General features: G+C 45.9%; 2 protein-coding genes across 6 annotated transcripts in view; both read left to right on the top strand.

The window, feature by feature from the left end:
• The window catches only part of adam9 (ADAM metallopeptidase domain 9), a 20,218-nt gene extending 14,385 nt beyond the window's left edge, over positions 1-5,833 (top strand). For 2 of the 4 annotated variants that reach the window (XM_035639337.2, XM_035639336.2), the window contains exons 21-25: positions 1-14; positions 1,839-1,941; positions 2,242-2,271; positions 3,879-3,931; positions 4,809-5,833. The exon at positions 1-14 is cut by the window's left edge and continues 134 nt beyond it. In XM_035639337.2, coding sequence (XP_035495230.2) covers positions 1-14; positions 1,839-1,941; positions 2,242-2,271; positions 3,879-3,931; positions 4,809-4,878 — 270 coding nt within the window. In that variant the 3' untranslated portion in view covers positions 4,879-5,833. Of the gene's footprint in view, positions 15-1,838; positions 1,942-2,152; positions 2,272-3,878; positions 3,932-4,808 lie in introns of those variants that run through there. The other 2 variants (XM_035639338.2, XM_035639339.2) reach the window with 2 other exon arrangements.
• A 3,037-nt stretch (positions 5,834-8,870) lies between these two features.
• Positions 8,871-18,734, top strand: part of ogdha (oxoglutarate dehydrogenase a) — a 17,054-nt gene continuing 7,190 nt past the window's right edge. The window contains exons 1-4 of one of the 2 annotated variants that reach the window (XM_035641151.2): positions 8,871-9,028; positions 10,663-11,063; positions 12,955-13,131; positions 14,386-14,488. In XM_035641151.2, coding sequence (XP_035497044.1) covers positions 10,824-11,063; positions 12,955-13,131; positions 14,386-14,488 — 520 coding nt within the window. In that variant the 5' untranslated portion in view covers positions 8,871-9,028; positions 10,663-10,823. Of the gene's footprint in view, positions 9,029-10,490; positions 10,510-10,662; positions 11,064-12,954; positions 13,132-14,385; positions 14,489-18,734 lie in introns of those variants that run through there. The other variant, XM_035641152.2, reaches the window with a different exon arrangement.

The following is an 18,734-nucleotide window of genomic DNA, read 5'->3' as shown; positions in this document are numbered from 1 at the left end:
TCGCAGGGATACCAGTGCGTGTCACACACACACACACACACACACACACACACCACCTGTGGAGTCTCTAAAAAGAAAGACATGAATGAAAACTCAAAGTTTACTCAAAGAGCAAAGACCAGGATCACTTCCTGTCGTCTACTGATCAGATCAGACTGTCACAGCAGAGAGCGTCACAACTGCTGGTGGGGCATTCAAGGACACTCAGACATCTATAAACCCCTGTGCCATAAGTGTGTCTGATAGTGTTCATCTACATCCATGAATTATTCTCTGTGAAATCGGTGAACATGTTAAAAAACATTCTATCAAACATTCCTGGCTCCGCCCCATTGTCCAGATCCATGTTCCATCAGACAGACAGACGAGCAGACAGACAGACAGACAGGTCCATGTTCCATCAGACAGACAGACGAGCAGACAGACAGGTCCATGTTCCATCAGACAGACAGACGAGCAGACAGACAGACAGGTCCATGTTCCATCAGACAGACAGACGAACAGACAGACAGACAGGTCCATGTTCCATCAGACAGACAGACGAGCAGACAGACAGACAGACAGGTCCATGGTCCATCAGACAGACAGACGAGCAGACAGACAGACAGGTCCATGTTCCATCAGACAGACAGACGAGCAGACAGACAGACAGACAGACATGTCCATGTTCCATCAGACAGACAGACGAGCAGACAGACAGACAGACAGACAGACAGGTCCATGTTCCATCAGACAGACAGACGAGCAGACAGACAGACAGACAGGTCCATGTTCCATCAGACAGACAGACGAGCAGACAGACAGACATGCTCTTCTTCTTCTTCTGTGGTGTTCAGGTGTGTCTGAACTTCAAGTGTCGCAGCTTCGAGTGTCAGACAGACAGACGAGCAGACAGACAGACAGGTCCATGTTCGAGTGTCGCAGCTTCGAGTGTCAGACAGACAGACGAGCAGACAGACAGAAAGGTCCATGTTCCATCAGACAGACAGACGAGCAGACAGACAGACAGGTCCATGTTCCATCAGACAGACAGACGAGCAGACAGACAGACAGGTCCATGTTCCATCAGACAGACAGACGAGCAGACAGACAGACAGGTCCATGTTCCATCAGACAGACAGACGAGCAGACAGACAGGTCCATGTTCCATCAGGCAGACAGACGAGCAGACAGACAGACAGACAGACAGGTCCATGTTCCATCAGACATACAGACAGGTCCATGTTCCATCAGACAGACAGACGAGCAGACAGACAGACAGACAGACATGTCCATGTTCCATCAGACAGACAGACAGGTCCATGTTCCATCAGACATACAGACAGGTCCATGTTCCATCAGACAGACAGACGAGCAGACAGACAGACAGACAGGTCCATGTTCCATCAGACAGACAGACAGACAGACAGACATGTCCATGTTCCATCAGACAGACAGACAGGTCCATGTTCCATCAGACAGACAGACGAGCAGACAGACAGACAGACAGGTCCATGTTCCATCAGACAGACAGACGAGCAGACAGAGAGACAGACAGGTCCATGTTCCATCACACAGACAGACAGGTCCATGTTCCATCAGACAGACAGACGAGCAGACAGACAGACAGACAGGTCCATGTTCCATCAGACAGGCAGACAGACAGACAGACAGACAGGTCCATGTTCCATCAGACAGACAGTCAGACAGACAGACATGTCCATGTTCCATCAGACAGACAGACAGACAGACAGACAGGTCCATGTTCCATTCTTCCAACAAGTTCACTGGAAATCTGTATAAATCCACCCAGGAACGTTTTCATTGTTAAAGTTTTTCTTTTCACTTCCTGTCTTCAGAGCCGACGGTGCAGCTTCAGCCAATCCCAGCAGAGGACCCCCTCCCAGAGCGCAGCCTCCACCTGTTGTCCGGGGCAACACCAGCAACATCGTCAGAGACGGGGTGAGTTTAGCTCCACCCAGACCAACAGGGTGTGTGTGTGTGTGTGCGTGTGTGTGTGTGACCTGTTATGATCTCAGTTATAATTTAAATGATGAAGGTTTAACAACGTCCTCGTCCCACATCCTGAACTCACAAGTGCCCACCGACGTCTTCCATCTTTTCATCTATAGATTAATAACTAGTTGCTAATTAACTGCTATGTTTGTGAAAGGTGAGAAACTGCTGAGTGAACTGATCAGCTGTTTGACTTCAGTCCATTGATTTACACACTCACATCGTCTGCTCTCTCTCCATGTGAAGCACCACGCTCAGCTACTGCCACCACCCCAGGTACAACACTCTGATCACCTCAAGTAATACTACTGATACTACTGCAATACTACGCCAGTGCTGGGGACCCTTTGCTCTGTTGCTACTTCTGTTTCTTACTTTTCTCCATGTTTTAATGTTAACATCCACTTACTTTTAACTGGTTTATCTGTATATGAAGACGATCAGCGACTGTATATGGAGACGATCACTGACTGTATATGGAGACGATCACTGACTGTATATAAAGACGATCACTGACTGTATATGGAGACGATCACTGACTGTATATAAAGACGATCAGTGACTGTATATAAAGACGATCAGTGACTGTATATGAAGACGATCAGTGACTGTATATAAAGACAATCACTGACTGTATATGAAGACGATCAGTGACTGTATATGAAGACGATCAGTGACTGTATAAAGACGATCACTGACTGTATATGAAGACGATTACTGACTGTATATAAAGACGATCACTGACTATATAAAGACGATCAGCGACTGCATATAAATACGATCAGCTACTGTATATAAAGACGATCACTGACTGTATATAAAGACGATCAGTGACTGTATATAAAGACGATCACTTACTGTATATAAAGATGATCAGTGACTGTATATAAAGACGATCACTGACTGCATATAAAGACGATCACTGACTGTATATAAAGACGATCACTGACTGTATATAAAGACGATCAGTGACTGTATATAAAGACGATCACTGACTGTATATGAAGACGATCACTGACTGTATATAAAGACAATAAACGACTGTATATAAAGACGATCAGCTACTGTATATGAAGACGATCACTGACTGTATATAAAGACAATCAGCGACTGTATATAAAGACGATCAGCTACTGTATATGAAGACGATCACTGACTGTATATAAAGACAATCACTGACTGTATGTAAAGACGATCACTGACTGTATATAAAGACGATCACTGACTGTATATAAAGACGATCAGTGACTGTATATAAAGACGATCAGTTACTGTATATAAAGACGATCACTGACTGTATATAAAGACGATCAGTTACTGTATATAAAGACGATCAGAGACTGTATATAAAGACGATCACTGACGTGACTGTATATGAAGACGATCAGTGACTGTATATGAAGACGATCAGTGACTGTATATGAAGACGATCAGTGACTGTATATAAAGACGATCACTGACTGTATATAAAGACGATCAGAGACTGTATATGAAGACGATCACTGACTGTATATGAAGACGATCAGTGACTGTATATGAAGACGATCAGTGACTGTATATGAAGACGATCAGTGACTGTATATAAAGACGATCACTGACTGTATATAAAGACGATCAGTTACTGTATATAAAGACGATCAGTTACTGTATATAAAGACGATCAGTTACTGTATATAAAGACGATCACTGACTGTATATAAAGATGATCACTGATTGTATATAAAGATGATCACTGATTGTATATAAAGTGCAATAAAAGTATAATGAAGAGATCTCACCATTACCATGCAGGGAGATTTATAAAAAAAATACTCCAAATATAAGTGAACAATGAAAATGAATCAGTAAATGATGAATGAGTAACATGTCTGTTGTGTGACCAGGTGGTGCAGAGCAGCGGGACTTCTCCATCCTACGCTCTGAGGCCTCCTCCTCTGTAAGAACTAACTCACTGTTCACCAACACTGATACGTCTCAAACTCCTGAGTCACGTTTCATGTTAGCTTAGCACAAAGGCTGAAAACAGCTAGCAAGAGCTATACATTGTCTAACTACACGTTTGGAAATAAGTCAAACGTAAGGCTGTATAATGTTAGCTTGTTAAAGTTTAGTTAGTGGAATGTCACATTACTATATTATGCTAGTTCGCTTTGCGCAGCACTGAGTTCAGATGTCACTTTACTAATCAGCTCAGCAGAGATTAGCCCTGGACCTTGTCATCGTGTACAAACTGTTCTATCTGTGTGTATTTAGCTCAATGGAGCTGCTGACTGAACGGTCTTATGTTAGTAAAACCATGTAGCTCCGTGAATTCTAACCAGCCACAGTAACACCAGTGGTTTTGTAGCTTTAGCTTTCACAGAGTTCTGATGTCACATTGTCGATAGCATGTTAGCTTAAAGCTCAGACCTCCATCCTCTGTGTCAAAGCAGAAGCTAGATAGATAGTGACACAATGATGATTCTGTCAATGTAGCATTGCCTTGAGCGTGTAGTTAGACTTTTCCTGTGAGACAGTCCGACGTGAAGGAAGTTGAGTTTCATGATTTTCTAACTCTGAGCTAACTCGACCCTGAACTAAAGCTAAGCTAACTGGACCCAGAAACTAACTCTGAGCTAAGTGGGTCTGGAGGTCGAAGCTAGATGTTAGCTCTCAGAAGCTCTGTGGCAGTGTCGAGCTGTTAGCTTGTTAGCTCCTTCAGGGATACATCCCATGTCGTATGAAGTTTGCTGTACAGCTGGAGATCAGAAAAGTCCAGAGGAGATTTTGTGGTTTTGTTTCAGGTGTTGACGTCTTGTTTGTTTCCTCCTCAGGAAACCGAAACCTTCAGCTGCATCACAGCCTCTGGTGCCTCAGAGACCCGCCCCCGCTCCACCTGTGTGACCTATCGGGGGCCCCCGCCCTCCGGAGGGCACCCTCATCTTCATCTTCTTCTTCTTCTTCAACCTCAGTCCCTGTTCCCTCAGAGCTGGTTACCTGGCAACAGCCAGACGAACTGGACCATCAGGAAGCTGGACCCGGTCAGCAGCCGCTGCCCCCTACAGGCTGTCTTTGTCCTGTTTCTCTCTTCAAACATCACATTCAGTCACAGTCTCCTGTGACATCATCATTCTTCAACAGCTGCTGTCTGGCTACTAGCTAGCTACAAACTTTTAGCTCAACAAGTTGGTCAAAATATTTGAATATTTCAGGCTTATTGCTTCAGAACTGAGAAGCTTTTAAATATTATTTAGCCAAATACATGATACCATGCTAACCCATGCTCCTCTCTGATTGGCTGGTTTGAAGATGGAGATCATCATCACTGGAGGCTTCTTTCTTTCTCTCTTTCTATAAATGAAAGCACTGGTGCCGTCTGACTGCACCTCCCGTCTGCTCAGCACTGTCATAGGAATGTAACACACCCACTGCTGCTGCATGCTGCGCAGGTGCGCGTGGTCACCGCCACCCGTCCCCGCCCGGCGCCCCCTCTGTCAAGAATTGTAGTATCACAGTATGCAAGAGTCCGGAGCTCCTCTGGGTTTCAGTGTCTTTGGATCAGGATGAGGATCTGTGTGGTACGTCCATGTCTGTGACTCTGCTGGAGTTTCTGCAGGAAATGTACACTCACTTATCCCAGAGGAAACTCTGACCTGTGACATCTTCTGGATTGAATCTGCTCAGTGCGTCCACCACGATCACACTGAGACGTATTCCCGACCCGATAAACACTCTGGGAAAACACAGGAAACCAGTTCAGGAATCTAAAGCCAGACCAGGTTTTATTTCTCAGCTGTTTTAGGATGAATTTCACTTTCTCTGTTTGGTTGTTAACCGTGTTAAAGAATCTCAACCAGTCCATGGGTGAAATTTTATTTGTTTACTCGATGTTCTGAGTCGCAGTGATTCTCAGTCTCTTTAAACGTCCCGGACCGAAGATGTGACGTGTTGAAATGATCCGTCAGACTCTGAGTTCCTGAAGGAAACATCCCAGACCTCCAGCTCCGGACGTGTGAAAACGTTCAGGACGGTTTAGTCTCTCGTGTCAACGTTCCTCCTCAACTGACGGTTTTTAACTCCACCCAGGCATTTCTACGCCACCAGGAAACCAAGCGTCTCTGTTCCCGACTGACGAGCTTCCTCAGACTCTCTGAACCTGCAGAATGTCGCGCTGATATTTTTTAAATCTGCTTTCGTATATTTTTTAATTTACTGTCTTGAGTGTATTTGCACAGAAACGAGGATCTGATGCAGGAGGGGACTCATTCGCTCGCAGGGCTTCACTTTGTGCCGTCTGATCGTCGATGAATAGGAATCAGAGAAGCTGTGGAAACAGACCGAAGCTATTTGGAGACTCTGCAGCAGCTGAAGCCGGAGTTCAGCTGAGCCTCGGGTTTCAGACGGTGAACCAACCTTCATGTGCAGATTCAAACCGTCTCAACTGATTCACATGTTTTACACAAATCAAACACAATGTTCAGGTTTTAAAGCTTCAGCACTTTAATGATCACAGGAATTTTCTTTAAGGGCTGAAACTGATGATTTCACTCATCACTTTATTTTTACCTGTCTGTCTCTCTCTCTCTCTCTCTGTCCTTCTGTCTGCCTGCCTGTCTGTCTGTCTTTTTGTCTCTGTCTGTCTGTCTGTCTGTTTGTCTCTGTCTGTCTGCCTGTCTGTCTGTCTGTCTGTTTGTCTGTTTGTCTCTGCCTGCCTGTCTGTCTGCCTGCCTGTCTGTCTGTCTGTCTGTTTGTCTGTTTGTCTCTGCCTGCCCGTCTGTCTGTCTGCCTGCCTGTCTGTCTGTCTGTCTGTCTGTTTGTCTGTTTGTCTCTGCCTGCCTGTCTGTCTGTCTGCCTGCCTGTCTGTCTGTCTGTTTGTCTGTCTGTTTGTCTCTGTCTAACCCTAACCCTGATGGAGGATCAAGTGTTTATGAATCTTCAGTAGTTTCAGATCTTTGTCCAGACGAATGTGTCGAACAGGAAGAGGTAGAAGAGAGGAAAAAAAAAAAGAATCTTGTGTTTTTATTAACCGATCATTTCTTTCTTCTTATGCTTGATGATGTCATGATCTGCATTAATTTTGTAGATTTAATTTATGGGACTGTTGGGACGTTTCTAATTTCTCCACCCAGTGACGCTGACTTGACATCACCGCCTCTGGAGCCAATGGGCTGAGAGCTCAGATCTGCTGGTTTGAGTCTGCACATGTTGGATGGGTTCCTCAAGTACTGCACTTAAGTACAATTGATTTTTGATGAATAAATGATGATGTAATGTAACAATCCAGCAGTATATATATTATACTTATATAAGTATTTTACAGTTAGCCGCACCATCAAAGTGATTAATAATGATTAAGTGATTATAATCAAACGATGTGATATGTATCAATCTGAAATCAGCATAATGAGTACTTTTACTTTTGGTACTTGAAGTATATTTTTCCCCCAGTACATGTGTGTGTGTGTATATATATATATATATACACACACATACATACATACACACGTATTTCTACACTGTGGTATTGCTCATTTAGCCTGAGAGGTCAAACTCGGGGCTCAACAAAGTGTGCAGGTGTTATTGACACCGATATCGCCATGGTAACGCGGAGAATCTCAATCTGTGGTTTTCTATAGGATCGAGTTGTTGTTTTTTTGCAGGTCTGATTCTGTTTATTTGTGGTGAAGTTTTTATTGAATGAAATGTTGATTTCAGACCTGTTCATGTTACTATGGCAACAGCAACGGTGGAGCAGGGTCAGCGGTGGCTCGTGACCCGAGAGGTCAGAGGTCGTGCTGAGTGAACTCCTCCTGCGGCTTCACGTGATGTGTAATAAACTTTTATCCAATCAGAAGGAAGTTGTGTCACACGAGTAATGACGTCATTATTCTGTGGTTCATACATTATTACATGTTATGATCATTTAGAAAGTGACTTTTCTTAAAGCTCAAAATTATTTTGATCGTTAAATTTAACGTCTGCAAAGTAGCTAGAAATAGAAAATTCATAATAATAAGAAAAATAAATATAATATGTAAATAATGAATTACTAAAACGTCTTTATTGTTTATATTTATATTATCTTTACTTCTATATAAGATAGTTCTTGTATAGTACTGTTAGAAATTACTTAGTGTCTAGAATATAAAATATTTAAGGGACCTCGCTCAATATTCCAGGGCAGAAATGACCGAACAAGAAGCTGGACACAATATCAGCTTGGGTCTTATGAAACGTTTCATGTTCTGCAAAAACCATCAGACAGTCCTTGCTGCTCTAATGAATGAATATGCAGAACCCTCAAAAGTAATATAATAATATAACGAGTAATGTATCTAATTATTTTTAAAATCAAGTAATAAGTAAGGTAATATAATTACTTTTTGAAAGATTAATAAGTAACTTATTACCCTTCCTGAGTAACTTGTCCAACACTGCTGAACGCAGACTGTGTATTAGTCTGTTTATTGACCGTTTTGACACTTTCACTCTTACTCCGACCTTATTAATTATGAAAAAGCCAGTAAATCTCAATTTTGACAATATGGGCCCTTCATAGAAAAAATTATAGTTATTCATTAAAGTGTTTAGTATGATTTAAAATAGCTGACGATAAAATGTAAAATCATTCAATAAACGATATTATGATGTGACATTTCATACTTGACACGTCACATATTAAAATGTTGATTGAATTGAAATAGTTTATTTTGAACATAAAAAATAGAAATAATAGATATATGTGGATATAGAATCAAAAAATAAAATCACAGCCTATAACATTATAATAAACACATTCCATACAATAATAGTTTTAATGACACTGTTACGATCAACTTCACATTCGAGTGTCATTGTGCAGCACGCTGTCTGCGTGGTGACGTCACTTCCACGCAGTTCCTCGCGTTCCAGGGCTGCGCGCGCGCCCCCGCCCCGGAGTTGTCATCTTTCCACCGGGAGAGAGGCGAAGGGCATCGGGGAGACCGACCGAGTGACGGACCGAGTGACCGAGTGACCGAGTGGGCAGCCGCCGCCGCAGCGCGTTTCTCTGGAGGTCAGTACCCGGGTCGTGAGAGCGGCTCCGCGGGACACGACACGCGGAGAGAGACGTGGATGAGCGTGTTGAGGGAGGCGGGAGAGAGGAAGAGCCTGTTAGCATGTTAGCCGCGTGTTAGCTAACGCAGTCCGAGTGAAGGGGCGGCAGCGGGAGTCAGGTCACCGGGCGAACACCTGCGACAACTGCCGGTGCTCGGCGGAAACGACCGACTCGGTCAACCGACGGAAGAGACTCGGTGTTCCGGTAGTGAACTCAGTCAGCAGCCGTGTAGCCGCTGTTAGCCCCGCGAGCTAATGACGGTCTTTAACAGGGGAAGTGGGAAGCGTCTCGGCTAAGCTAGCAGGCTAATTACATAAGGCAGCAGTTTAGCTCCGAATCTAATCGCAACACAGTGACGGAGCTCCGTGATGACGACATCGAAACTTTTGTCACGACACATGTTTGTTCTCATGTGTTCATGAAACAGAATCATTTTAACAACTCAGGACTTGTGAGAGGACAAAATGATTGACAGTGCGCGTGGCCAGTAACAGAGCCCCAGCTGGTTATTTTTTTTCTGTCAGGTAGCCAATCAGGGAGGAGGGGGGGCGGGGTTAGGGGCAGGGAGTGAACCACTCAACAAGGTCAAAATACCGGGGAGGAGAGGAGGAGTGGGGGGGGGGGACGAGGGGGAGGGAGGGGGAGGAGGAGGGAGGAGAGGAGGAGGACAAGGGGGAGGGAGGACGGGAGGAGAGGAGGAGGGAGGGGGGAGGAGGAGGAGGACGAGGGGGAGGGAGGACGGGAGGAGGGAGGAGAAGGAGGAGGGAGGGGGGGAGGAGGAGGATGAGGGGGAGGGAGGACGGGAGGAGAGGAGGGGGGAGGAGGGAGGGGGGAGGACGAGGGGGAGGGGGAGGAGGGAGGGGGGAGGGGGAGGGGGAGGGGGAGGAGGAGGAGGCAGCAGCTGAGGCAACACACACCTGAAGTGACCCGAGTCAGAGTTCAGAGGTCAAGATTAAAAGTGTCCTGAACTTTTAACTGGCTCTCATTGGCTGCTGGGGCGGAGGAGAGCAGGTCATTTAGATGTTTCTCTCAGACCAAAGACAAACACAGTGACGTCACAGTGACGTCACTGTGACAGGTGGATCACTGTGACTGTGAGCAGGTGGATCCACTGAGTTGATTCAGGTTTTTCTCTCTGGATGAAAATATAGAGAAATAAAACTCTTCCTGTATTTGTGTTTAAAGTTTCCTTGTTCTCCTGTGTAGTGTGACGTCGTGACCTTCATCAGTGTAAAGCCGCGTCTCTTCTTTTCTTCCGTCTGGTTATATCCTGTGTGCTCTTTTCCTCTCTTTATTTTTCTCTTCATGTCTCAGGCTGGACGAACCTGATTGTCGTCGTCTTGTTGTTGTGTTTCACTTTCACACCTTCACATGTTTTTTACTTGTTTGTTCACGTCGGCGATGATGAGTTTGTTTTTGACTGTCGACGACCAGATCAGGTTGGTTTTACGTCCACAAGTGGGCGGATGTTTCCATGAGCGGCAGGCGATACCATAGCAACAGTGATGAGTCAGAAAACGGAAGCGTTGTGGGTCAGTTCTCTCTCTCCCTCTAAAACAGTGTCTCTCTCTCTCTCTCTCTCTCTCTCTCAGTGGACCGTGGACGTCTACTTCCTTCCTGTCGTGGTCGTGACATCACTGGAGTTTTATTTCCCTCCTTCGTCGCTCTGAGGTCGAGGACCGTCCCGTCCCGTCGGACTGACCGACCACCGCCGCCCTGCGTGTGTGTGTGTGACACGTTTTAAGGACTGCTTATGCACCGTTTAAGGACTTGCGCGGCGCGGTTGCGTCCGCTCACCGCCTCGCAGGCGGCTCAGACTGTCGGCCAGCAGCGCCCAATCACAGTCGCCCCCGCGGGCGGCCCAAGGACGTTTCAGCCAATCAGGTGCTACTCGGCACCGGTGGCCTCGGAGCCGTTCCTGAATGGGACAAGCTCCAACTACGTGGAGGAGATGTACCTGGCCTGGCTGGAGAACCCTCAGAGTGTCCACAAGGTGAGAGACGCACGCACGCACGAGTGAAACAGGGAAAAGTGAAACAGAAATCTCCTCCTCCAGGAGAGGAATGTGAAAACACCAGGTACAAGTGGCTGTAGTCGATGTCAGACATGTTGGAGGAGGAGACAGAAGAACAACACTAAGATCAGACTGTGTCCTTGATGTTAGTAGCAGGACTGAACACACCTGAGTACCATGCGCGCACACACACACACACACACACATACAATGTCATAGTGATGATATTAATATCAATAGCAGACTGACCAATTCGCTTGGCTGATAGGAAAACTTTTTTTCATATTTTTACGTTAAAAAATATTTATTTTTTAAAATTTGATTTCTATATGTTTGGTTTCATTTGTGTTTTCTTTTGAATTAATGTTATTTATAATACATTTTATGGTTAAACTTTAAAATGTGTCATTAAGGTTTGATAACGACATCTTAGGAATCACTGATATTGAAACATATACATGAGCTGATGCTTAATATCTGTATCTGCTGCTCTCCAACATCAATACAAACGTGTTATATGAAGAGTCAACGTGTTGATTAAAAACCACGTACAGTTAATATCTGATTAAGTCAGTGATCGTCCGTAAACGACTCATCACCGTCGCTATGGAAACGCCTGGCTGAGTTTTCCTGCCTCTTGTGGAAACGCTGCTGGTCCCGGTTGTGTTTCAGGTTGTGGACGGTGACGTAGGCGATGCCGACGTTCTCTTCTCGGTTCTCATTTGTCACCCTCAATGACCAGCGGCGACCAACAATTCCTGAGCCATATTATCAGTTTTTTGGAATATTGACTTTGGTCTTTTGGTGTGAAGAGACTGAGATTGAGTCTTTTAAATCATCTGTTCCATCTAACGTCCACCCGAGTTTTGTCTTCATAAATATTATGTTTCCGTCCTTCTGAGAAGACTTTGTCCGTGTGTGTGTGTGTGTGTGTGTGTGTGTGTGTGTGTGTGTGTGTGTGTGTGTGTGTGTGTGTGTGTGTGTGTGTGTGTGTGTGTGTGTGTGTGTGTGTGTGTGTGTGTGTGTGTGTGTGTGTGTGTGTGTGTGTGTGTGTGTGTGTGTTGGTGACTCCTCGAGTGTTTAAACAGATTAACTGTAGTCCAACTTCTTCACTTCGTTAGTTTGGATGCAGACAAAGACGTTTATAGAGTTCTAATGCCGAGTCATTACAGGGCGTTCTCGTTCGGCCAACTGGCATGTTGTCGTGTGGTTGTGCCTTCCATCAGTTTGAGTCATCCTGCAGCTGTAACTGTTAACAGTAGACGGTGGAGGAGCTTTGGTGGAAAAGGAGAAAGAAGAGAAAAGTATAGTGTGACGGTCAAGAGCAGGAGGACTGCAGCTGTCTGTCTGTCTGTCTGTCTGTCTGTCTGTCTGTCTGTCTGTCTGTCTGTCTGTCTGTCTGTCTGTCTGTCTGTCTGTCTGTCTGTCCGTCCGTCCGTCCGTCCGTCCGTCCGTCCGTCCGTCCGTCCGTCCGTCCGTCCGTCCGTCCGTCCGTCCGTGCGTGCGTGCGTGCGTGCGTGCGTGCGTGCGTGCGTGCGTGTGTGTGTTTGTGTTTTCAGGTCGCTCTGAGGTTTTATGTCCCACTCGTTATGTAACTAAGATCAGACTGTGTCCTTGATGTTAGTAGCAGGACTGAACACACCTGAGTATTGTGTGTGTGTGTGTGTGTGTGTGTGTGTGTGGAGGAAAGTGGAAGAAGGAAGAAGAACGGGCGAATATTTGCGTGAATGACAAATGTTCCAGCGACCAAACTGGGTTATGAAAACACGCCATTAAACACAGACCAAAGCACAAACATGTTTCATATGTCATACACGCTGCTCTTCTTCTGTGGTTTTTATCACATTAACTCCTCTTCCTCCTCCTCCAGTCGTGGGACGTGTTTTTCCGGAACGCGAACGCCGGCGCTCCTCCCGGCGCCGCCTACCAGTCTCCTCTGGGTCTGTCGGCGACTCCTCAGCTCTCGTCCATGGTCGGAGCTCAGCCTAACGTGGAGAAGCTGGTGCAGGACCACCTGGCCGTCCAGTCGCTCATCAGGGCCTATCAGGTACCGGCACGCAGAGCTCCTCCCCCCTCACCTCACTCAGGTGACGTGAGGCTCAGGTCTCCAGAATCTGTTCAAATCAAAATCTGGAACTCTCTGTATGGATTTGACATCCCTCGGGTCAAAGGTCACAAATGAACGTCGCCCCCCTCTGGAGTTAAAAAGGATCAAAATCGACATAAACATCTTAAAATTCACAACCAACATCATGAAACTATAAAATGTCTAATTTAGTAAAAATGATTTCTGGATCCCTGATGGATGATCAATAGATTGATCTTGTGGCACTTCTTGTCCTGGAACGTTGAGCTCAGTAGCACCACCGTCTGATCACTGAGGTCACTGCAAATGTTTTATTAATGTCTTACTGTTAATTTTTTTACAGTTTTAATTATGGTGATTTAACTTCACTGTTTCTGTTGTTTATGCTGATTCTATTTAAATGTGACATATTTATAAATCCAGTGTATTAGTTATTAATAACCTGTATGTTTTAGTGAGAAGGGTGAGAAACCCAGATTCCAGGTGTCCTTACTGGAGGTCATCACAGGTCACATGTTATATGACCATGTTATATATAAAGGGGGCGGGGCATATGACCTATACTGCAGCCAGACACCAGGGGGCGATCAGGATGATTTGTCTTCATGTTGGCCATCTTCATTTACAGTCCATGTTGGAGAAAGAGATCAGACATTCCTGGCTCCGCCCCTTTGTCCAGATCCATGTTCCATCACACAGACAGACAGACAGACACACAGACCTGCAGAAGGTGCTTCATTATTCAAAGGCAGTGTCGCCATAGCAACAGATGGAACAATAAATACATGAGGAAGTGACCTGTGAACACCTCCTGTAAGTGTGTGAATTTTGATGATGCTCCGGTGAATTCAAGCTTCCAGGATGTTGGTGAGAGAGAAGTGACCAACCAGAGTCTGAGTGTTAATGTTGCTCTTCCCTCTCCCTCTCTCCCTCCCTCTCTTCTTCCCATCCTCTCACTGCTCTTTCTTCTTCTCTGCTCTCTCCCTGCTGTTGTCCAACGCTCCCTCCTTCCCTCCTCCTTTCCTCCTTCTCTCCTCTCATTCTCTTTTTCTGTCTGGTGTTAATCTCTTCTCCACTCGGTCCTTCTTCATATTCACTCGCCTCTCCACTACCTCCCTCTTTCCTTCATTTTGTTGCATCGTGCTTCCTCCTCCTCCTCCCCCTCTTCCTCTTCCTGTCCCGGGTGGGCTCTGTGCTGTCGTCCCTCCCCTGTAGATCCGAGGACACCATGTGGCCCAGCTGGACCCCCTCGGCATCATGGACGCCGATCTGGACTCGTGCGTCCCCACTGACATTATCACCTCCTCCGACAAGCTGGGTGAGAAGCTACTCCCTCAGACAACACTGCCTCCGTCCCTCCCCTCGTCTCTCTCCCTATGGAACTCACCTGTCGTCACAGGAACGCTTTGTTTCTTGTGTTGCCTTTAAAACCAAATGAAAGGTGTAGGACAAGAGAAGCAGCAGCATGGTGTTTCTGACCCCTGCGGGTCAGCGGTCAGTGAGCTCTAACCGCTTCACTGATGAGCCGTTAGCTCGGTGCTAACCAGCTGCTTTCTGTGGCCTCGGCTGTTTGTCCTGTTCGTCTGCCTCTGTCTTGTCGATCGACTCGTCCCCTGCTCTGTCTGAAAAGAGACAGAACCAAAGTTACTGAGGCTCAAACGTGAAGAAACCAACATGAGTTCTGTGTCGTGACGACGTCAACACTGATCCTGTAGGAACTTATACACACGACCTGCAACAGTTAACCGATTAGTGATCTACCAATAAATGAATTGCCAACTAATTTGATAATCGATTAATGGATCCAAGTAAACCTTAATTCTCTGATTTCAGCTTCTTACGTGTGAATATGTTCTGGTTTCTTTGCTCCTCTGTGACAGTGAACTGAAGATCTTTGGTGTGTGGACAAAACAAAACATCATGTTGGAGTTTGAGAAACACGATCAACATTTTTCACCATTTTATGAATCAAACAATCCGATCGATTAATTGAGAATACGTTTGTAAAAAATTCGCGAATATTTCCTCACCGTCCGCTTGCTGTCGCTTCTGTGTGAGCCGGAGAAAAATCAGCATTTTTGTGCTCAGCCCTGGTTCTGTAAATCGAAAGCGGACCTCACAACACTGTTCAGTTTGAAAACCCTGAGGTTTTGGCCTCATGGTTGGTGCGTCGGTCTCACATGCGGGAGGTCACGGGTTTGCGGACCAGCCAGAGCAGTGACATCACAACAACAAAGACAGAAACTAGCTTTCTGCTAGATCGCTAACTGCTCCTTTAATCCAAAAATACAAACCACTCAGTGTTTACAGTCACAGGAGGTTAAGTGAATAACCGGGTTATGTCAGTTCTCCTCGTATACATAAGCGGGGAAGAATGTGAAGAATGACAGGAGTAACTCTGCCTCCGGTACAGGAGGTGGCGCTCTGCCAACGCACAACTGGGCGGTATAAGACTTTTCTTCCGGTTGACTTTTGTCAATATCACAACAATGTGGAAAGCGGAGGAGAACATGGACGACTTTTCAACGCTGTACATCTTGTACATTCTCTACTTCTCAGGAACGTTAGTTGCACTGGTGACATCCTCGGGTTTAAAGGTGAAGTTTGTGTTGTTGCTGTTTTTGGCGCCATTGCTTCCTGCGAGTGGGGAGGGGCAGTTATAATCTACGGAGCATGTTAAGGTGTCTGCATGCACGAAACCCCCGGTTACTGAAGACGTTATCTAGGTCTGTTAACCGCGGTGAGGTGTTTACATGGCGTTTGAGAAACCGGGGTGTTGACTTTAATCTGTTTTTTAAACTGCATGTCAACGAGTGACAGGTTTATTATTTTGGTGCAGATTCACAGCGCTGTTGAGTTTGTTCTCAGTAACTGACGACGTGAGCAGCTGCTCTGATCTAACACCACTAACTGTCTGACTCTGGTCCGTATCTAACCTCAGTCCTGCTCTTCCAGCTGCGACCACAGTGTGGCGCTGCTGGAACACGGCATGTGGACAAAGTCTTGACAGTCTTGTAGTGACACCAGTGGACATCTTTGTCGTGCCCCTGCAGCGGATGTGAACCTGTGCACATTGTGGTTCCCTGACTATGGAGCATGGTGTTGTCAGCATCCGTCTCTCTCCACCACCTCAGTCCTGACCTCTCAAACAAGCACTCTTCACTAAACGTGAGAACGAGCTAGAAGATGGTGGAGACGTGGAGGTTGCAGGCGTTTGCCTTCTGTCGTAGCTGCGGAATGGTTGTGTGTCGCCGGCGTAAACCGACGACTCTGAATAAAGATGGACGACGCGTCTCCACTTCCTTCCCCCTTGTCCCAAAAAAATGAGGCCAAAATATCTTGGATACAGCCGCCGCCATTTTGTGCCTGGTGATGTCATTTGGATTCAGAGTCGACCAATCGTGACTAGAGCCCGACCGATATGAAATCGGCCCGCAAATATCCTCATCGGTCGGGCTCTTATTGTGTGCGGGGTTTATGGCCTGTACCGCAGCAGCCACCAGGGGGCGATCCAGGTGATTTGGCTTCACTTTTTAAAGGAGCTGTCGCGTGTTGTCTGTCTTGTGGGGCAGAAGTGGTCTTGGGGGGAGTCGGGGTCGAAACGAGTCATAGGTCGCTAACCCGTGTCCGGGTGTGTCTCCCCCTCTGCTGCCCCCTGCTGGCGAAACCCATCCAGACGTGGCTCTTTTCAAGGAGAGGCTGAGAATCCTAACGGTAGGAGGTACGAGGATCCACCATGCTGCTGCTGTGGAGACGGTAGCTGAGCTGTAGACGTGTTGTCTGTGCAGTAGCGTGTGAAGGAGCTCGTGTTCACGACGAGACGACACTGAAGGTGTTTCCTGTGGTTCAGTGTCTTCACCTTTAATATTTGATCCGTGTGAGACGCAGGCAATGAACCACTGTGAAATGTCCCTTTAAGACCAGAGCACACAGGAGGCATCTTCTTCTTCTTTACTGATGAAGTGCTGCCTCTGACCTCTGAAGCCACCTGTCTGTTCTGGTCGGTGTCGTCGCCCCGTGTTTGCCCCCCAGCTGCTGGTAGCGCCCCCCTGTGTCAGGAACCAGTAGAGCAGTTAGTGTGGCGTCTCTGTCAGAGAATCGCCGTTATGATCCACTCGTCACCTTTATTCTGTTATTGAAGTAAATTAATTTAGTGTCCTTGTGACAAGACGCTTGACGGTTCCTCATGTCTGCTTTGAAGCTCTAGTGTGTAATATTTAGAAGAACTCATTCACAGAAATTTAATATATTGTCCAAACTGCGTCATATATGTATATAATGTTTTTTCTCAACTTTGAATGAGATAAAGCCCCAGTTTGTAAATTAACCGGATATTTAATCAGTGGTGCGCCACCATAAAGTTTCCCCTGCCAGTTGCTCAGTTGGTGTGCGGTTTGCAACTTTACCACCAGATGGCGCCAGAAAATTACACACTGGGGCTTTAATCTCTGGTATATAGTTTGTCATAAGTTTTTGAAAACAACATCTTATTATAATTATTGACAATTTTTAAAATTTGTTTCATCTTGTTTATCGCTATCGGAGATTTTATATCTTATATTAATATATTTTCAGCTTTTTTAGATTTGAGTCTTAATATCATCAAATATCATCACACAGAGACTGATTATGTCTGACGGGTTTAAATCAGCTGATTTTGATTAATAAAAAGTCGTTAATAATAATAATAAACACTTTACACATCCACAACACAGTGTGATCGGTATGTGTGATCGTGACGAGGCCACGTCCTGTCATCGTGCGTTAGATCCCGTGTCTTACGTGAAGCTGCTTGTTAAAAACAAAGATGGACGACGCATCTTCACTTCCTCAGAGGTGAAGCTCAAATATCTCACATGTTTGAGCGTGTGAGCCGTGGCCCCTCCCCCACACGCTCTCGACCAATCAAGAGTCAGTCTCGGCTGTCAATCATGACGTCTCAGCACTTGGAACAAACATCCGTGTGTTAAGAACGACCTCACATGACATGTATGGATTTTATGACCTGTACTGCAGCCAGACACCAGGGGCGATCAGGATGATTTGGCTTCATGTTGTCCATCTTTGTTTACAGTCTGTATAGTTGCTCCTGTTTTATTATTTGTCCTGTATGAGCTGCTGAGCAGTGAACGTTCGCTGTCTGACTTCCTGTCTGCTTGCTTTAGGGAAACTTCTGCTTTCTGATTGGCGTGTGGTCGGTTTGGAGTTGGCTTATCAGAGGAGCTTTCTGATTGGCTGAGTGTCAGTTTGCCCAGCTCAGCCCTGTAGATTTGCTGAGTCGTCGTCGTTGATTTTAAGGGAAGCTAATTGGTGAAAATCTTTCCCCCCCAAACATCATCGCACATCACAACCTTCTTCTACAGCCTCGAGGTCCATCTGAAGACCATCTGTCCTCTGTCCCATAACCAGTGTGTCCACAACCCCTCATCAGCTTCATGACCACATCGCTGCTCTCCGCGTTTTCATTGTAAAACTAAATCGTTTCAGCTCCGTCCACACTAACACACCTGAGAACATACGTCAGGTGACCGTTCACACATAAATTGGTCATATGGTGTAAACAG

The sequence above is a fragment of the Scophthalmus maximus genome, chromosome 19, assembly GCF_022379125.1.
Source record: "Scophthalmus maximus strain ysfricsl-2021 chromosome 19, ASM2237912v1, whole genome shotgun sequence".
Taxonomy (NCBI): domain Eukaryota; kingdom Metazoa; phylum Chordata; class Actinopteri; order Pleuronectiformes; family Scophthalmidae; genus Scophthalmus; species Scophthalmus maximus.
Note: the sequence above shows the minus strand (reverse complement) of the source record. Positions and strands in the feature narration are given on the sequence as shown.